Here is a 19,543-nt window from a genome sequence, read left to right as displayed (position 1 = left end):
AGACAGAAAGTAGATAAGTGATAGTCTGAGGTTAGGGAGTTGGCAGTAGCAAGAGGTGAAGGGGGAGAGAAATTGAGAACGACATGATGCGTCTTTCAATTTGAATAGAAGCAAATAGACTCTCACCTGAATGGAATGAAATCTAAGCAATAGATGGACCGAATACAAAGCTGGAAGAAATGAGTAACATGATCTGGAAGACACACGTTTCTTCATCTCAAGAGAAGAAACAATGACAAAATGAAACTATGGGGGCAAAACAGCCATTCCAAACTCCACAGCAAACTCACGATTCAGAGAAACATGAAGCAACCTCAGATGTGGTATGGTTTTAAAGAGTTACCAGCAATTTGAGAAAGGGAATCTGTTTGAACATTGGCACAAAGATCAAGACTCTGGGGTCACCGATGAGAAAATCTAATCATACTATTCAACTTTGCTGTTCATTGAACAAGGTAACCAGCAAAAGAGTTAGAAATAGCCATTCAGCTATATTCCAGGGGTAGGGGGTGGGTGGGAGGAGAGGCAGAAAGACAACAGAAAATACCTCAGGTCATCAATTCAATAAATATTTTTTCAAAAGCCTATAATTAATAAAAAGGCAGATAACCACTAAAAAAAAAAAAAGAGAATGATGTGATGTTTATGGAGTCTCTTGGTTGATGAAAATGCTCTATCGTTGACTATAGTGACGACTACACAACTCTGTGAACCTACTAAAAACTGTTGGACTTTAAATGAGTGCATTGTTTGATATGTGAATTATATTTCAATAAAGCTATTTTTTAAATAAAAAGAAACCAAGGAATAGTAAATAATTGGGAAATTTATTATATTTGGATTAGAACACTTAGGAGAGTAAAGATGTCAATTCTTCCCATATTGATCTGTAGGTTTAATGCAGTTTTTACAAAAGCGTTTTGTGGACAAAGACAAATGTATTCCAAAATTTATTTGAAATGCAAAGGGCCTGAAATAGCTAAAAACAATCCTGACCCAAAAAAGTGGGGGGTGGGGGGGTGGGGGGGGAGAAGGAGGGAGGGTGATTGGAGGGTGATTGTGACCTAAGATGCACAATGTGAAAGTGTTCAGCACTCCCCCTCGGTAAAGCACTCAACTACAACTTGAACTTTACCTTAAAAATAAAAACAATGTAACATAAATATTTGTACCCTCATACTAATCTGAAATTTTTTGAGACAGAGTCTCAGTATGTTGCCCTCCGTAGAGTGCTACAGCATCATAGCAAACAGCAACCTTAAACTCTTAGGTTTAAAAGCAATCCTCTTGGGCAGCACCTGTGGCTCAGTGAGTAAGGGACTGGCCCCATATACCAAGGGTGGCAGGTTCAAACCTGGTCCCAGGCAAACTGCAACAAAAAAATAGCCAGGCATTGTGGCGGGACCCCCAGCTACTCGGGAGGCTGAGGCAAGAGAACAGCCAGGTGTTGGTGGCCTATACTCCCAGCTACTTGGGAGGCTGAGGCAAGAGAATCACCTAAGCCCAGGAGTTGGAGGTTGCTGTGAGCTGTGATGTCACAGCACTCTACCGAGGACAATAAAGTGAGACTCTATCTCAAAAAAAAGCAATCCTCTTGCCTCAGCCTCCAGAGTAGCTGGGACTATAGGCACCCGCCACATGCCTGACTATTTTTTTGAGATGGGGTCTTGCTCTTGCTCAGGCTGGTCTGGAAACCTTTGAGTTCAGGGCAATACACCTGCCTCAGCCTCCCAGAGTGTTTGGATTACAGGCGTGAGCCACCGCACCCAACTCTAATCTGAAATTTTAAAAAAACTAAGATAAATTTAAAAAAGTTCTTTTTTAAGTGAGAGAATTATGCTATACAATGTTAAAGCTACTTTTATAGCTAAATAGATAGCAGTGCTGGTAGATTGATACATAAAATGAACAAAATAGATAATCAGCACATAGAGCTACATATATATGTCCAACTGAGTTTTGAAAGGGTGAAAAAGTAATTCAATGGAGAATGCATGGGCTTTTCAACAAATGGTACTGGAGCAAATGGACATCTACAGTTTAAAAAATGAACCGAGACATGAGTCTCACACCTTACTAAATAATTAACATAAAAGTTTTATAGTTTTCCATTTTGGAAAGTAGATTGACGGTTTCTTGTAAAAGTAAATGTATGTCTACCTTATTGCCCATCAATTGTACTCTTGGGCATTTAACCTAGAGTAATGAAAGAAAACCTATCTACTGAAAAGACCTAAAAAAAAAAAAAAAGGCCAACCCACATGCAGTGAACATCTCTAGCACCCGATTGTGGTCTTGAAATAACACTTCTGACTAAAAAAATAGGGTAATACCAATTTCCCATTTAAAAAGTATTCCAAGTAATAAATGAAAATGAGATGATAAAATTATATTATTACCATTTCGTGACTTCCATTAACTTAGTGGGCATTAAGCATAAGCAGCTGCTGATACCACAGAGAGACAACCAGACATTATCTGCCTTTTATAGTAAAGGAATTAAATCTGGATATGGTACATATTCTAAGTCCGACTACCAACATAGCTTAAAAGAGACTTTAAAAACATCAATTTTGAAAAAACAAAACAACAACAACAAAAAAAAAACATCAATTTTGGAGGGAGAGGGGAGGGGGGAATGGGTGGAGGGAGGGGGATTGGAGGGATCACTTCTGAGGTTTATCTTACAAGGGTACAAGTGAATCTTTCTAAGAGTAGAATGTGAATATTTTAAAACAATAACTAAGAAAATTACATGAAGGCTATGTTAACCAGTTTGACAGAAGTGTTTCGGATTGTGTGTGAAAACCCCACACTGTACCCCAGAAGTGCATTAATGTACATAGTTACCATTCAATTAAAAAAAATCAATTTTTTTAATGGACAAGACTAAACCATAGTGTCTTGGGCTGTGTTTTTCAACCTTTTTTATCTCATAGCATAATTAAACCTACAGTTAAGCTTCGGTGGCACTCTGAAATCATGTTGATCAAAAAAAAGAGCAAAAACAAAAGAATATACTTACTGTGCTTTGAACTTCTTTTGAAAATAATTTAATGAACTTTAAAAATTTTCACAGCACACCAGTGTGCTGTAGCAAACCAGTTGAAAATCACTAGTCTAGGGTCTAGGGTTTCACATTTGGGTGATAATTTTTTTTTTTAAATAAAGTAAACCATTGCTGTATAAGGCAACAGTTACTTATGAGGGGTACAATGGAGTTGGTGATTTGGATAGGACATATGAAAGAAGCTTCTAGGATGGTGGGAAAGTTCTCTTTCTTGGATGTTAGTTACAAGAGTGTTAACTTTGTACTAACTCATCTATTCTTCTTTTATGTAATTTTCCACTGCTTGCTATTATAAGCAATGGTGCCCTAGACATTGTTGGTTTTGTGTATGTGTGCAGTGTATTTTTCTAGAACGTCTATTTAGAGGTGAAATTTCTGGACTGAAGATCATTTGAATTTTCAGTTTTATTGAAGATAGGCAGTTCAGCAAAAGAGCCCTAGATACACAAAAATAGTCATACTAGTTGCTCTGTAAAATAGTTTAATTAATTTACCATTCAATTTCTGGACATCTTTACCTCACCAGTATTGTCAGATTTAAAAATAGTTGCCCAGTGATGCCTGTGGCTCAGTGGGCAGGGCACAGGCCCCATATACCAAGGATGGCAGGTTCAAACTCAGCCCCAGCCAAACTGCAACAAAAAATAGCCAGGCATTGTGGCAGGCACCTGTAGTCCCAGCTACTCAGGAGGCTGAGGCAAGAGAATTACCTAAGTCCAGGAGTTGGAGGTTGCTGTGAGCTGTGACGCCACAGCACTCTACCAAGGGCGATCAAGTGAGACTCTGTCTCTAAAAAATAAATAAATAAATAAATAATAAAATAAAAGTAGTTGCCAATATTTTAGGTGCAAAATGAAATCTCACTTTTTTAAATTTGTATTTCCCTACTTATTAATGAGGTTAAGAATTTATCCTTTGCTCATTTTTCTTCAGAGTTGTCTCTTTTGATCTCTAGTATATCTATGTATATTCTGTATATTAGCCTTCAGTTTTACATTTTACAAATATCTTTTGAGTATGTATTACAAATTTGTCTTAGAAATTTTTTATATCATTTGTTTGACATGTTAAAAATTTTCATGTAACCGAACTTACATTTTTTTCCTTATAAGCTTGTTCTTTATTCCATCACAAAGTCATCAAGATATTTTCTTACATTTTCTTCTGAAAGTTTAAAGTTTTTGTTATCTACATTTACATTTTTAATCTACTTGCTATTTTGTGTATGATGAGGTAGGATTCTCCCTTAATCTTTGGTATTTAGGTAGCTTTAATAGTTTCCTCTTGCTGTGTGTGAATTATTACAAATTTAGTAGCTTAAAACCACACAAATTTATTAACTTACAGTCTCTGTGTTTGAGAAGTCTGAACGAGGGCTGGCTGAGTCCTGGGTTAGAGGTCTCATTAGATCAAATCAAGGTAACTGAGGCTCATAGTCGCATTTCAAGTTCACTGGATGTTGGAAGAATTCAGTTTCTCATAAGCTGTAGGTCATTTTCTTGCTGACTGTTGGCCAGGGACCACTAAGCTCCTAAAGTTCCTTGCCATGTAGACTCTCCATAGGCAATTTTCTTATTCACAGCCAGCAGCAAAAATCTCCCTCACTCCAACAATCTCTTTGATGTTTTGTTTTGTTTAGTTTTTTTGTAGTTTTTGGCCAGGGCTGGGTTCAAACCCACCACCTTGACCATATGGGGCCCTACTCCTTTGAGCCACAGGTGCCACCCTCTTTGATGTTTTTTAAAGGCTCACTTGATTAGGTCAGGTATACTGAGGATAATCTACCCTTTGATTAACCTTGATTAAGTTATCTTGAACTCTACAGACCAATCTATTTGCCAGATAAATACTACCAAGATCTGCTAATAGCATCAGAAGAGTCTATCAAACCCTGCCCAAACTCGTGAGCAAAAAAAAAAAAATTTTTGAGATGTCGCAAAATAATTGTTTTAAGTCATTGACATGGTTTGGATGTTTGTTCCTTCCAAATCTTATGTTGAAATTTTGATCTCCATGGTTGAAGGTAGGACCAAGTGGAAGGTGCTTGGGTCATGGGGTGCATTCCTAATGAATGGCTTGGTGCCATCCCATGGTAATAAGTGAGTTCTCACTTTATTACTTTAAATGAGAACTGGTTGTCCAAAAAAAATGCCTGGCACCCCTCCCCTCTTTCTTGCTCCTTCGCTTGCTATGCGACATACCTGATCCCCCTTTACCTTCTGACATAAATGAGAGTTTCCTGAGGCCCTCACTAGGAGCAGATGCTGGTGCCACACTTCCTATACAGGTTCTCATGCAGAATCATGAGCCAAATAAACCTCTTTCCTTCTTTCTATCTTTTTTATGAGGCAGAGCCTCAAGCTGTCCCCTTGGGTAGAGGGGGGTCACAGCAACCTCTAACTCCTGGGCTCAAGTCAGTCTCCTGCCTCAGCCTCCCAAGTAGCTGGGACTGCAGGCGCCTGCCACAATGCCCGGCTGTGTTTTTTTGGTTGCAGCCATCATTGTTGTTTGGCGGGCCCAGGCTGGATTGGAACCCACCACCTTAGGTATATGTGGCTGGTGCCTTAGCTACTGGAGCGACAGGCGCCGAGCCCCTCTTTTCTTTATAAATTACCCAGATTCAGGTATTTCTTTAGATTAAGACAGCTACCCATCTTGCAGTACTTTGTGAAGCAGCAATAGATAATCAGAATATAGGTACAGAAACTATTTTTTGTGGCTTTAATTTTTTTTTGAAATTTAACAAAACTGAGTCTTCTCCACAATGTTGTAGTTGAGGCTATTTTTCAGCAGTTAGGAAAAATAGAAGAAGGTAAAGACTGTAAAGCATAGCCTAGAGGCTCTCAGGGTCAACACTAGACCAAAGCTAATATCAGCACTTGTCTAATATGAGCAAATTAGAAAATGCTACCCTTTACTGGCAGATGCTCTACTGCAGTCCCACCTCTTAGATATGCGTCTTCATGCAAATCATAAAATGAAGCACCTTTCTCCAGGCAGAAGCAGCCCAACACCAGGTTGAGATGACCAAAGTGTGTGCTAGACCTCAGCGCCCACTTCCCTAGTGTCCTTGCACAGGACCCAGTGAGCATAGTCTGTATGTAATATCTTTATAAGTTAAAGTGCAGAGCAACAATTCTGCATTTGCAAATGACACAAATTCTTGTGGGTGGCAATGAACTAAGTGGATGAGGATGGAAAGATCCTTATAAATCTGTGTGAGTGGGCAGAAAGGTGGCAAATGAGTGCATAAAGTATTCATATGAGCTATCACTCACAGCTGGGGAGAGGAAATATGTTACTATAGATTGTTCCCTGAAGATAAATGCAGAGGCTCCTCCTGACAGCAAAAAGAGCAACCTCTTGATTGAATCATGAAGTGACATTTCCCATGAGAAGCAAAGCAGTACCACCCACTCAACTGATGCTTTGATGAAAGTTGAATAATGCATAAGCCATCAGGATTGGGGAAAAATAACAGCATGAAAATTCACATGAAATAGGGTGGGGTTGGCACAAGCCAACCATACCCCTCTGAAGCAGCTGCAGTAGTGGAAATGGTAGCAGTTATCATAGCAGGCTAGGACTGGGAACCAGCAGCTGTGACGGTGGCCGTGATGGACACACACCATTTCTGGGGGTGGTGGCTACAGCAGCAGTAGTAACTGGGTTAGTTTCTAAGCTGATAGCAGTGGTGTTGGCACCAGATTGTTAATACTGTCAACAGTAATGGGAATGAACTGTCACAGAACTTTGTTCAAGAAATGCTTTATCAACACCTTATTTGGCAGTGACCATGTTTCAGGTATGGTACTGGGTAGATAAATAAGGTAACAATCATCCACCATATGACCAAGCCTGTAATAGATGTAGGAGCACAAAGATGACTAGTATGTGGTCCCCACTCAGAATTGAGCATAGGTAGCAGAAATTAGAACAAATAATTATGACAGACTTAGAAAACAACAACTGGCCAGTGAGTATAACCAGAAACAAGTTCTCTAACACTGCTTTACAGAGTGGCAGCATTGGTATGGCATAGAGCCCCTAAAGAAAGAGCACGAACAAAGGAGGAAACTAGGAAGAAAATGGATGAGCTGCTGAAGGCAGCATCACTACGGAAACTCAGTGCAAACAGGTCATCAGGCATCAGCCACAGCCTACCTGAGGAGGCAACAGCCATACTGGCTTCACTAGCTGCTGTGCCTCCTTTGTAGGAAAAGCTTCCCTTAAGGAGCAATAGTTGTATGTCCAGTCCTCCCTTAGGGACAATAACAGAATGAAACTTGCAGGGTCTCTTTCAGGATGTCCATCTGTACACACCTGACAATATGCAGCACCAGATGCTGGATCCTGAACCTTCTCAACAGCCTGATAAAAGCAAGAAGCTCAGAACCACATGTCAGAAAGCAGAACTGATTTGCATGAGTCATTTCCACAACTGCCATGCCTTCCAGCAATAGCTGATTGAGAAGCAAAAGAAGAAACTTCAGGAGCAGAAGAAAACAAAAAGTTCAGGAGCTGAAGGAAAATTAGCAGCTGGCAGAGGTTTGGTGGGCAGCAAAGTGTGCTGCAGCAGTCACAGACACACACAGACACCTGCTGTCAAATCCCACAGGAGAAGATGTGAAGGGAGTCTGCCAGATGCTTCTCAGTTCACCTGTTACTTCCCCTGGGACTGAAGACAGTAGATGTGACTTCAGCAATTCTCTTTCTGGACCCAGAAGGAACCCAAAGCAGCTGATTGCAATCCATCCCAGAGTAAAAGCTATGGAAGAGAGAGCAATTAAATGAGCTGAATGTAGATGAATCTTGGCAGAAAGGAAGAAAAAACAAGAAGAGAAATTGCCCAATTGCCCCGGTGAACAGCCCAAGAGGAGGACTGTCAGAAAAGGGAGGCTGAAGAAAAGGAGTCAGAACTTGAGAGAAAATAAGAAGAAACTGAAGAAAACCAAAGAACTAGAGAAGCAGAAGAGAATTAAGAGGAACCAGCAGCTGGAGGCAATAGCCAAAGAACACTTGGTCTTGCTAAGTCTTGCAAAGAAAAAAAAGGTCTAGACTGAGCCTTGGAAGAGATTGAGAATGCAAAGCAAGAAAAACATGCAGGTGGCAGAACACCTCTTGAGCCTTACAGAGGAAATGTTCACTGGCCTTATTCCAGTGTGGTTAGGAAGGTCTGGCTAGGAAGATGAATTGGGCCGGTCAATTTTATTCCCAAATATTGTTTAGGAGAGTCATTTAGAGCTGGCTACAGCACCTGACTGATCCGAAGGAACAAGTAAGAAAGCTTTTGTGTGCATTTTCTTCAGAAGATTTTCAGGGCCTGGTTTAACATGGTCAGGGAAGCGAAGATTGATTATCAGAGCAAACATGAGATTGCAGAGTGACAGGAGGATTCACTGGATCACATTTCAGACATGGAAGAAGTTTCCAAAACTCATGAAAGAGGAAAGAATAAAAGAAAAATGGCAAGAGACTCTGTAGGAAGGTGGTTGAGATTCTCCCAGATTTCCAGGTGCTGACACCTAGAAGTAACTATTTGTTATATATCAGCAATCAGATCATCAGTCCTTGAATAAGATAAGTCTTTGGTGTGCCAGAGAAGACAGACTAGTGCAGTGATGAGGATATGAATCTGCTGGTCTACAATTTGTGTGTATTATCTCCAGCCACCATAACTACATAAACCTGGTTATTTTCTGTGAGATAGTTCTTGGATCAAATGAATTATTTGGGGAATCTTTATTTCCTTCTTTGAATTTTTTCCTGATTTGCTAATCCTTCACTACAGCATTTATCACAGTGGGATCATCCAAAGGAACAGTCTAGAGCTCTACTATTCAAATGTATCCTATAGATTTTTAGCATAGTAACCTTTAAAAAGAACAAGTGTTTGCCTGCCTAAGCCTGTGAAGAAAAAGCCATGCTTATAGCTTAACATGAGTTGTTGACAAATGTAACTTTAATTAAATAGAAATAAAAAGTAGTGAGTACTTAGAAAAGGAGGCAGCCTGAGCAAGAGCAATACCCTGTCTGTAAAAATAGCTAGGTGTTATGGTGAGCACCTATAGTTCCAGCTACTTGTGAGGTTGAGGCAAACAGGATCACTTATGCCCATGAGTTTGAGGTTGCTGTGAGTTATGATGCTACAGCACTCTATGAAGGATGACAAAGTGAGACTGTCTCAAAAAACAAAGAAAGAAAACACCAAAAATCCAACACCCACACAGAGAAAGGCAGTGCAAAATGGTGGAGTAGTACTCTCCAGTGATTGTCCCCTTGGAGAAACATCAATGTGAACAACTATTAGTGCACAAAAATACCTTCATATGAGCTAAGGGGACCAGGAGAGAGATTACAATGCCAGGTTATACCATAATAATCAGATAAAACACACTGAAGGGGGGAGGAAGGACATTTTTACATTACCCATGTCACATACACACACCCAACTCAGGCAGCAACACAGAGATACCATCTGTTTGGGATAAAAAGAGCAACATAAGCATAAGACTTTGCCTTGGACTTTAATACCAGGTCTGCCACAATAAAACCCAGCACTGGGAAGAACCCCACAGCCTCTGACTCCAGGCCATTAACTTCAGACTGAGACTCTAGACCCATCACAGATTCAGACAGAAATCTATAGTCTGTGTGAGACCTACTTGAGTTCTAGGCTGTACCATCATCAGCCAACTAAAATGGCTTTAGACTCCAAATAATGCAGAACAACAAGTAGGCCTCAGTGGCTTTGGGCTTCAGGGAAACACTAGTGCTGCACCAGCCTCAGTAGACACAGGATTCTAGCCTTGTCCTGTGTTAACCTCAGTGACCATGTGGATTTCATCCTGGCACTGTGCTGGCCACAGTGGTCCTGTGCTTAAGGCATTCCTTACTTCTGCTATAGCTTCAGGACTTCTGCAGCAGCCACAGGCTTAGGGATCACACTAAATGACATGACCACAATCTTAGGTCAGGCTTACTGTTGAAAGATGTTCCCAGGCAATGCCAGACTATGAATAAGTACCCAACTCTTCAATGCACAGACATAGACATATGACCATAAGGATCAAGAACAATCAGGACATCATCAAATAGACAAGATAAGGTGCCAATGACTGACCCTGAAGAGACAGAGATGTATAAAATGCCTGATAAAAATTTCAAAATAGCTGTTTTAAGGATGCTCAATGCAGTTCAGAAAATACAGAGAATTCAACAAAATGAGGAAAATAACTGGGTGAGAAATTTAACAGAAAAAATGAAACAATAAAACAAAAACAAACAAATCCTAGAAGTGAAAAATACAATGAACAAAATAAAAAATGCAGTAGAGAGCATCAACAGTGAATTGATCAAGCAGAAAAAATAATCTGTGACCTTAAAAACAGGTTATACAAAAATACACAAATCAGAAGATAAAAAATTACAAAGAATGAAAAGTAATAAAAAAGATTACAAGCTTTATAGGACAGCATCAAAAGAGCAAACACACAAGTCATTGGCATTTAAGAGGAAGTATAGAAAGATAAGGGTGTAGAAAGCTTATTTAAAGAAATAATAATAAAAAATTTTCCAAACCTGGAGAAAGCTATAAATATCCAAGTATAGGAAGGTCAAATCAATGCAAATAAGCCCACCCCGAGACATATTATAAAAAGTCTGTAAAGACCAAAGACAAAGAGAGGATCCTAAAGCCAACAAGAGAAAAGAAGCAACTAACATATAAGGGAGTTCCAATATGCCTAACATAAGATTTCTCAGTAGAAAACTTACAGACCAGGGGGAAATAGGATAATATAATCAATGTGCTGAAGGAAAAAACCTGCCAACCAAGAATACTATACTTGGGAAATCTGTCCTTCAGAAATGAGAGATAGATTTTCCCATACAACTAAAAGCTGAGGGATTTCATCACCACCACACCTGTCTTACAAGAAATACTGAAGAGAGTTTTTTCAAGCTGAAAGGAAAGAATGCTAGTGAGTAACACAAAAACATTTGAAAGTTAAAAAAAAAAAATTCACTGGTAAAAGAAGTACACAGTTTAATTCCCAATACTCTAATATTGTAATGGTGGTGTGCAAATCACTTAACATATCTACTAAAGTGAAAGTTAAGAGACAAATCTATTAAAATAATAGCTAAAATAGTTTCAGAGATATGTGATATGTGGGCCATTATGAAAGTTTTGAGATACACAAAAATCAAAAGACATAAAATCCATGCAGATGGAAACAAATGAAGCCCTCCTAGTAACACCAATAAGCCAAGCAAGTTGAAACTTGCACAGGTATACCAGAAATGATGCTGTCAACCATGGGAGTAAAATAATGGACCCTAACACAGTCTGTCCCAAAACTTTTGTAGTGACCCATGTACAAAAAAATGTAAATTGTGATCTCAAAAATAAGAAGTGTGGAGGGAAAGTAGAGTTAAAATGTAGTTTATGGGTGTGTGTGAGAGAGACAGAGAGATATCAAAGATGCTATCAATAGCTATAGACCCTATCATAAGACACACTAAAAATAAAAAGCAAGGAATCAAAAACATTCTCATAGATACACCCAGAATAACATTGGACCAAATAACTGGGACCCTACGCCCCAGACAAACCGACACATAAAATGAACCATTATATCAACTATCCGCTGGGTTCTCAGAGTACAAAATGAAAAAAGTTTCTGTCCTCATGGGCTACATCCTATTGAGGTGGCCATATATATAATTTTAAACACTGTCACAAGCTATTAATGTAAATCAAGGAGATATAGGCAGTATGTGAGGGGAGGTATGGGTGGGAGTAGACATTAAACCTTATAGTGAAAATGCAGAGGGTCTAAAAAGTCTTTGAGCTTATGAAAGAAATTGCAGTTAAGCACAAGAAGAGTAATTTGATATCAAGGGGCAGGGTGACACATAAAAGAGAGGCACTAGAGGCAGGGAAACTATCTGAGAAAACACATACAGGGTTTAGGAAATATATAAAAGAAAAAAAGATGGGAAGTGTTATGGACTAAATGTTTGGGTGCCCCCTTTCTCCAAATTTATATGTCGAAATCCCAATACCCAGTGTTACAGTATTAGGAGGCAGGGCCCTTGGGAGGTGATTAAGTACAGAGGATAGAGACCTGAAAATGGGATAAATACCTTTATCAAAGGTATTCCAGAGAGCTTACTTTTCCCTTTTCAGCATGTGAGGACATAATGCTAAACTTGCAGTCTTCAGTCCACAAGAGGGCCTTCACAGAACTTGACCATGCTGACACCCTGATTTCAAACTTGGACCCCACAGAACTGTGAAAAATAAATTTCTATAGTTTATAAGCACACCAGTGTATGGTATTTTTGTTATAGCAATCTGAACTAGGATAAGAAGAAACAGTTTATCAAGTATCTGTTATGTGTAGTACATACTTTTAGGTATTTTCACATATTAGAAATAGGGAAGTGGCAGAGGACATGAAAAGGAAGCTAAATACAAAAAAGATGTTACAAGGAGGTTGATCTCAAAGATTTCACAGTTTATTTTGTGTTTATGTGTGTATGTATCAGCATAATCACATGTGCTTGAGTAGGTAGGGTTGAAAAACAGAAAGGTCTGAAAAGATCTAAGGTTTCAAGTATGAGTAACCATTAACATTAACAGTGGTATCATGAGGAAAAAGGACAAAAGAAAGAGAAAAAATGGGAAGGAAAGATGATGAGTTATATCTTTAACAAAAATTAGGCATCCATGCAAAGCTGCTCAGTACATAGTAGTATTTCCTACTAGTAGGGCTAGAGGTAAAGAGAGAAGTTATGCTAAGAGAAATGTAGAAAGTGATTATCTGCAGAGAAATAGTACCTGAAGCAACGAGATTTATTTTGGTTACTAATGGAGAGATTATAGACAAAGAAGATAAAATCTTAAAAACTCTTATACTTGAGGGAGCTGTGCTGTTCAGTATGGTAGCTGCTTGCCACATGAAGCTATTTAAATCAATTCAAATTAAATAATTAAAAATGTAGTTACTTAGTCATACACGCTATATTCCAAGTGCTCAATAGCCACATATGGCTAGTGGTTGCCATACTGAACGTCATCAACATAAAACATTTCCAACATCATAGAAAGTTGTGTTGATCAATGATCAATAGAGATAGGTCAAAGAACAGAAGAACCCGAAAAATCTAGTCTCCTGAAAGCCAAAGAAAACAACGTATCAAGTAAAGCATATGATAACCAAAAACAACCCATGAATTTAATGACTTATAAAGCAGTTTCAAACTAGATTTACAAACTAGATTACAACAGATTTTGGATGAATGATGATTAAGTAGAGTTAACTGGTATAGACAACTCTTTCTAGAAATTTTTCAGTGAAGAAAAACAGAATGAAAACCCAAAAGAACTGAAAGAGAATAGAGTTGTGTATATAAATGCTCAATATAAGCTCATTTGTGGACTCACTAAAAGATGTGAACACAAATCAACCAGCTGTCTACCAACTCTACCAATCTGAAAGCCTTTTGGGTAGCAATGACCATTGAGGGTACAGAATCAAATAATTTTAAAACAATACGGAGCCTTAGAAATCATTAAGTCCACCCTTTATATTGTATAAAAAGCAGAGTTGAGGCCGCCCACGGTGACTCACACCTATAATCTTAGCACTCTGGGCTCGGCGCCTGTAGCTCAACCGGCTAAGGCGCCAGCCATATACACCTAAGGTGGCGGGTTCGAATCCCCAGCCCGGGCCCGCCAAACAACAATGACGGCTGCAACCAAAAAATAGCCGGGCGTTGTGGCGGGCGCCTGTGGTCCCAGCTACTTGGGAGGCGGAGGCAGGAGACTCGCTTGAGCCCAGGAGTTGGAGGTTGCTGTGAGCTGTAATGCCACGGCACTCTACCCAGGGGGGCAGCTTGAGGCTCTGTCTCAACAAAAAAAAAAAAAAAAAATCTTAGCACTCTGGGAGGCCAAGCTGGGTGGACTGCCTGAGCTCACGAGTTTGAGACCAGCTTGAGCCAGAGTAAGACTTCATTACTAAAAATAGCCAGGTGTTGTGACAGGTGCCTGTAGTCCCAGCTCCTTGGGAGGCTATGGCAAGAGAATCTCTTGAGCCCAAGACTCTGAGATTGCTGTGAGCTATGACACTACGGCACTCTACTCAGGACGACAAAGTGAGAGTCTGTCTCAAAAAAAAAAAAAAAAAAAAAAGAGAAAGAAAGAAAAGGAAAAAAAGAAAAGAAAGCAAGCAGAGTTGCCCACAGTCATGCACATTGCTCAGTAGTATTAATTTAAAATCCCTTATAAGAACTCAAGTTTTCCAATTCCCAGTTCACTAGACTGTCTACCTCATTCAACCGCCTCCTAAGATACAGCCCAGAGAAGAGGTGAAGAAAGCTTATTCTGTTGAGTTCCATTAATCTACCAATGTCTGTGTTTACACATAAAAAAACTTTAGTATTTTAGAAAGGAAACACAATTATTTTACTTATTTCCTTCAAAAGTTAGAAAAACAAGTAAGCATCAAATGTCTAGTATTAATAGTTTGTAACAAACATCAAAACGACTTTACATGCTATCTAAATAAATCTATACTGTAATCTGAGTGGTGTATGTTCTCAGCATTTTATAGGTTAGAAACTACCCAACAAGTCAGTAAGATCTCAAAGCCAGTCAATTTATCTTTATGGTACTATCAGTTAGAAAATAGTAGAAAAAATGGGAGAAAACAGATGGCTTAAGCGAGGCAATGGAAATGAGATGTTTAACAATGCATTAAAACAAGAATGAATTTATTTACTAATGTTAATCTTAAAAATAAAACCAAACAAAATCAGCCAATATTAGTCAATTCTAAAAATGTTTCAAGAAACTCTAACATTCTCTTTGGAGAGGAAACTACTCTGGTGGGGACAGGGACTGGAGGGTGACTTCACAGTAAACCCATTGTAACTTTGGATTTTAACCTTAATCTATTGCCTATAAATAAAAATTGCTTTTAAAATGGGTGGCACCTGTGGCTCAAAGGAGTAGGGTGCCAGCCCCATATGCTGGAGGTGGTTCAAACCCAGCCCGGGCCAAAACCTGCAAAAAAAAAAAAAGTTGCTTTTAAAATAACCCTTCATGTTTTAGTTCATAGTAATAGTTTATAAATACTAGCATTCTACAGTACTCCCTGATATCACAGAAACACTGAAATTTCAGGAAAGAAAAATCTTTACTTTCTCTTGTGAAAAAGCAAGGCAGGGATTATGCTAAGCTGCAGAAAACTTGCTTGCCTTGGAGTTGGAGGATCAGGATTGGAGAGAAGCCTTTTAGTCTGTAACAATCAACTCAATTCCATTGCTGTTATTTTTAGTCCTTTTTTTCCAGTCCGTCGCTAAGAAACTCTACTGCCTGAAAGTAATTTACTAATAGAAACTAAATGAAGCAAAGAGATAAGAAATTATCCTGAAATTATTTCAAGTTAGGCCATTCTGTTTTAATCAGTCCATTTTGGTGTCGCTTTATAAGTTATCTTTCAATTTTCTTCTTAAAAATATCGTTAATTCCAAACAATGCCTTGCAAGGGTAATTTTGAGAGATCTGATGCAGAGCCTGGGAAAAAGACTTGACAAAGCTAGTACAAGTATGAAAGCTGTTCACTGAAATAATGATTTAGGGATAAGAGATGTGTGCTGAGACAGTACTGCAAAACATGGGGGTTGGCGGACCAGAGCACTGGGGAAGGCACGGGTCCTCCAAGGAGCAACATGTGGGCTGAGGTGTCAGGCAGAAACGAGCTCAAGACACATATACATAAGGAACGCTCGAAGCAGGTGGTGGATTTCTACCAACTCAGTTCAAGAAGCTCTTATCACAGATGACACCGCTTTCGTAATCGGTGCAGACCGTGAGCCGCAGGGACTGTTTCAAGCCGTTAAGTCTCGGAAATATGTCCACCTAGTCTTTTCGCCACCTACCTGCCCATAACCTGAAATTAGTCCAAACTAACATCTTGCTATGGTAGTGACAAAAAGTCCGATGATATAGCAGACTATCTTCAGCTCTGAGCTCTTTTCCTCACACATCTTTAAAACCCTTTCCAATCCGTTGGTTTCACCGACACGCGGACAGAAAACCGAGCTAACGGCCAAGGTCTGAGAGGCGCCAACGTGGCGGTAACGGGAAACCGAGATCCAAAAATCTACCAATAAACTGCGCAGCTCGGCCTACGCCCCGCCCACCATTCCTGCCAGCCAATCACCTTCACAACTCTTCTGCCACTCCCGCCTATTCGCAGAGCCACTGCGGAGCCTTTTCCTTGGTTCTGGTGGGCTGCACACTCAAGCCGGCTATTTACGCGCCCCCTCTTCCACTTAATTAGGCAAGAAGGCCATCTGCCCTTCTTTCCTGAAGGTGGAGGGAACAACACTGGGCACCACAGGAGACCCAAGACCCCTGGAATGATTCTCCCAAGCAGCAGCAGGGCGAAAGGAAAGGGAAAGAGATTTCTAACCCTTCAATCCCACGCCCACACTTTTCTTTAACCCGGAAGTGATTCCTTCCTTCCTTCCTCCTCTTCCTCCTCCTCCTCCTCCTCCTCCTCCTCTCCTACGGTTGAGAGGGGAGGAGAATGACGGCTGGGTCTGCCCCGGCATGCCTTGGGCTTCCGGTGACCTCTGGCCCTTCTCTGTCGTCCGCTCTTACTACCTAGCGTGCTCTTTCGTTCATTGCCTGCCTTCCCTGCCTCTGGTCTCCTTTTACACGCTGCCTGGTTGACTGGCGCCCGCGACTGGCAGGGAGGCAGTGGCGGAGGACACTCGTTATGGCCGCCTCTAAGCCTGTGGAGGCGGCAGTGGTCGCAGCAGCTGCACCCAGCTCCGGCAGTGGGGTGGGCGGCGGCGGCGGGTCTGCGGGCCCGGGAACAGGGGGCCTGCCGCGATGGCAGCTGGCACTGGCTGTCGGGGCTCCCCTGCTGCTGGGAGCGGGTGCCATGTACCTGTGGAGCCGACAGCGGCGGCGCCGGGAGACCGGAGGCCGGGGTGACGCCAGCAGCTTGAAGCGCCACAGCGAGCGGAAGACCCCGGAGGGTAGGGCCAGTCCGGCCCCCGGCAGTGGACACCCCGAAGGTCCCGGTGCCCACCTGGAAATGGTGAGAAGCAGCCCTGGGCCACAGAGGTGGAAACTGGCTGGTGCAGCTTTTCCTTGATGGGCTATGCCCGGGAGGGGGCTTCCTACCAGACTGAAGCTGCTAAGCGCAGGAGTTTAGGGAGACTTGTTTTCTGGCTGCCTTTGTAGGGAGTATAGTAGCCCGAAAGGACAGGTTAGCGGCATTCTTTGACAGTTTCCTTTTGGGTTCGGAAAGATTTTGTATTTTTTCTCAGTGACACAGCATTTATTCCCAGTGTTGGAAGCATGTCGAGCATGTGCACATATCTTGACTTTATTTTATTAACAAGTGTAGGAAGGCCAAATTCCATAACGATTGGTACGTGGTGATGTGAATTGCTTTTGTGATTTCCAAGGCCTACAACGTAATCGGTAAGCATCTTTAATACAGCGCCACCCCCCCCCCCCGGAGTTGGGTGAAATGGGCAACTGCACTGACGGTTGGTTGACAAAAGCACACACACAAAAAAAAAATCTAAAGAGCAAAATGATATTTAGTGGCTTTTTTTTTTTTTTAAATCTGTGAGTGTGAGTTCTTAAACTTTTTGGCTGAAAATATCTTAAATTCATTTTTCTGTTTGCGCACACTTGGGAATGTGCGTGACCAAACCTAGCGTGTGTGATAGATTCTCTGATGTCAGGCCAAGCATTGGAGTATCTGGTGGACTGCTTTGTATGGTTTTGTTGAACCATTAAATCCTTTTGGTATTTGACAGCTGTGCAGAGAATTGGCCTGGCTGCATTTAACGATACTGGGATTGGGTGGGCTGGAAGATTTTATTTGGATCTGGAGTTGTATAATGGTAGTACCAGAGTAAATCAGAGTTCAGAGGAAACTGGCCAAATAACTGCCAGTTATATATAAATTTATACAGGGTGGCCATAAAGTTCGATTGCACACGAACTTTATGGCCATCCTGTGTATGTGTATGACTTGCAGATATAGTTGTATATACACATATACAGACTTGCGTGTGGTTTTGTACATATGCAGGTTTCTCTACACTTACATACAAATGCAGGCCATTTGCACTTTATGTATTCAAGTTGAAGACATTTTGACTAGGTAATCAAATTAGCTTTAAAGGGAGTTTTGATGTAGGAATGATGACTGTAGTTTAGTGCCTCCAGTGTGTAAGGCATTGTGCTAAGCCATGAAGGAGCCATATGAACTTTCTTATGGGAGAGTGAAACCTCACCTATTTTCTCAACATAGAAAATATGTGTTACAGGATAGTGGAAATACCTGTGGACTGAGAACTAGGATATGTATGCATAATATTGGGCTCTCCAGGATTCACTTTGGGAGTCATTTTATCTCCTTGACTTTAGTGTCATCCAGTAGAATTAAGAGGATTAAAATATTAAAACTCTTTTATTCTAGCACGAAAAATTGGTGATGCCAAGTACTGCTAGTCAGAGTGGTTATCAAGAGTCTTTGAATTAGTTATCAAAGTTCTCAGTTCTCTAGTCATTAAAAGTAAAGATAGTTTCTACACATGAAACTAGATTTTCACATTTTATTGTAGTTTCAACCACCCCACCTCATCTCAGGGATTCTGTATTACTGGTGTTTGATAGAATTTAGCAAAGTCTCTTTCAGATTTTTAATTTTCTTAATTCCTTTTTTTTGGTTTTTCAGCATTGTCTGGGTTAACACTGATGATTTTTACATTTCACAGTGTTTATTCACTTGACTGTTAAAAAGTAGACTTTTAAGATTGAATTCATTTGTAATTTGAACTATTTTAAAATGATTTCTTATTTTTGACCCAAAATAAAACTGGACAAGACACCTCCACATACTATTGATCATCTAATGGAATTTTCCGGCTTAGAACTGTAAACTTTGACTAGTTTACTCTTTAGTAAAGTAACAGAAAGAATCTGTCTTTTCCATTTTTTAGTGGAAATGTGTATCTTAACTGTTGGTGGCCGGTTAATATTGCAAGACATTTTTTTGTCTTTTTTAATAGTCTAGTCTTTAGAGTTATTACTAACTACCTAAAAATAACTGGAGATAGCATCTTTGAATTGGCAACCTCGGTAGGTTTTGTAAATAGGGGAGCATGTGTTTCAACTGATGGAAAAACTGACAGAATCCTGTTGCCCTAACTGTTCTGTCTTTACCTGAGCAATAGCTACAACTTTTAAGGGAATAAAGGAAATGACATACATTGTCTGTTCAGGGTTTGATGGTACCAAATACAATGGAAAATCAGTGATTTTTGTTTTTTAGCTTAAGTTTGCCTTGATGTAAAATGAACTAATAGAATTACTAGGCTTTTGTCTGTGGAGTTTGACATTGTCACGTGCAATGTAGACTATATTCA

At 40.2% G+C, this 19,543-nt stretch overlaps 2 protein-coding genes and 1 pseudogene across 4 annotated transcripts in view; 2 read left to right on the top strand and 1 right to left on the bottom strand.

Annotated features, from left to right (window-relative positions):
• Positions 1-16,447, bottom strand: part of LNP1 (leukemia NUP98 fusion partner 1) — a 45,587-nt gene extending 29,140 nt beyond the window's left edge. The window contains exon 1 of one of the 3 annotated variants that reach the window (XM_003783957.3): positions 16,306-16,447. The gene's annotated coding sequence lies outside the window, so the exon portion shown is untranslated. Of the gene's footprint in view, positions 1-12,220; positions 12,257-16,021; positions 16,278-16,305 lie in introns of those variants that run through there. The other 2 variants (XM_023509664.1, XM_023509665.1) reach the window with 2 other exon arrangements.
• Positions 6,867-8,825, top strand: LOC100961278 (annotated as a pseudogene).
• A 211-nt stretch (positions 16,448-16,658) lies between the features above and the next one.
• TOMM70 (translocase of outer mitochondrial membrane 70) overlaps positions 16,659-19,543 on the top strand; it is a 38,175-nt gene continuing 35,290 nt past the window's right edge. Inside the window, exon 1 of the mRNA XM_003783956.3 lies at positions 16,659-17,193. Coding sequence (XP_003784004.1) covers positions 16,867-17,193 — 327 coding nt within the window. The 5' untranslated portion in view covers positions 16,659-16,866. The remainder of the gene's footprint in view (positions 17,194-19,543) is intronic.

This window comes from Otolemur garnettii, unplaced genomic scaffold (genome assembly GCF_000181295.1).
Source record: "Otolemur garnettii isolate 467f Iridium unplaced genomic scaffold, OtoGar3 scaffold00009, whole genome shotgun sequence".
Taxonomy (NCBI): domain Eukaryota; kingdom Metazoa; phylum Chordata; class Mammalia; order Primates; family Galagidae; genus Otolemur; species Otolemur garnettii.
Note: the sequence above shows the minus strand (reverse complement) of the source record. Positions and strands in the feature narration are given on the sequence as shown.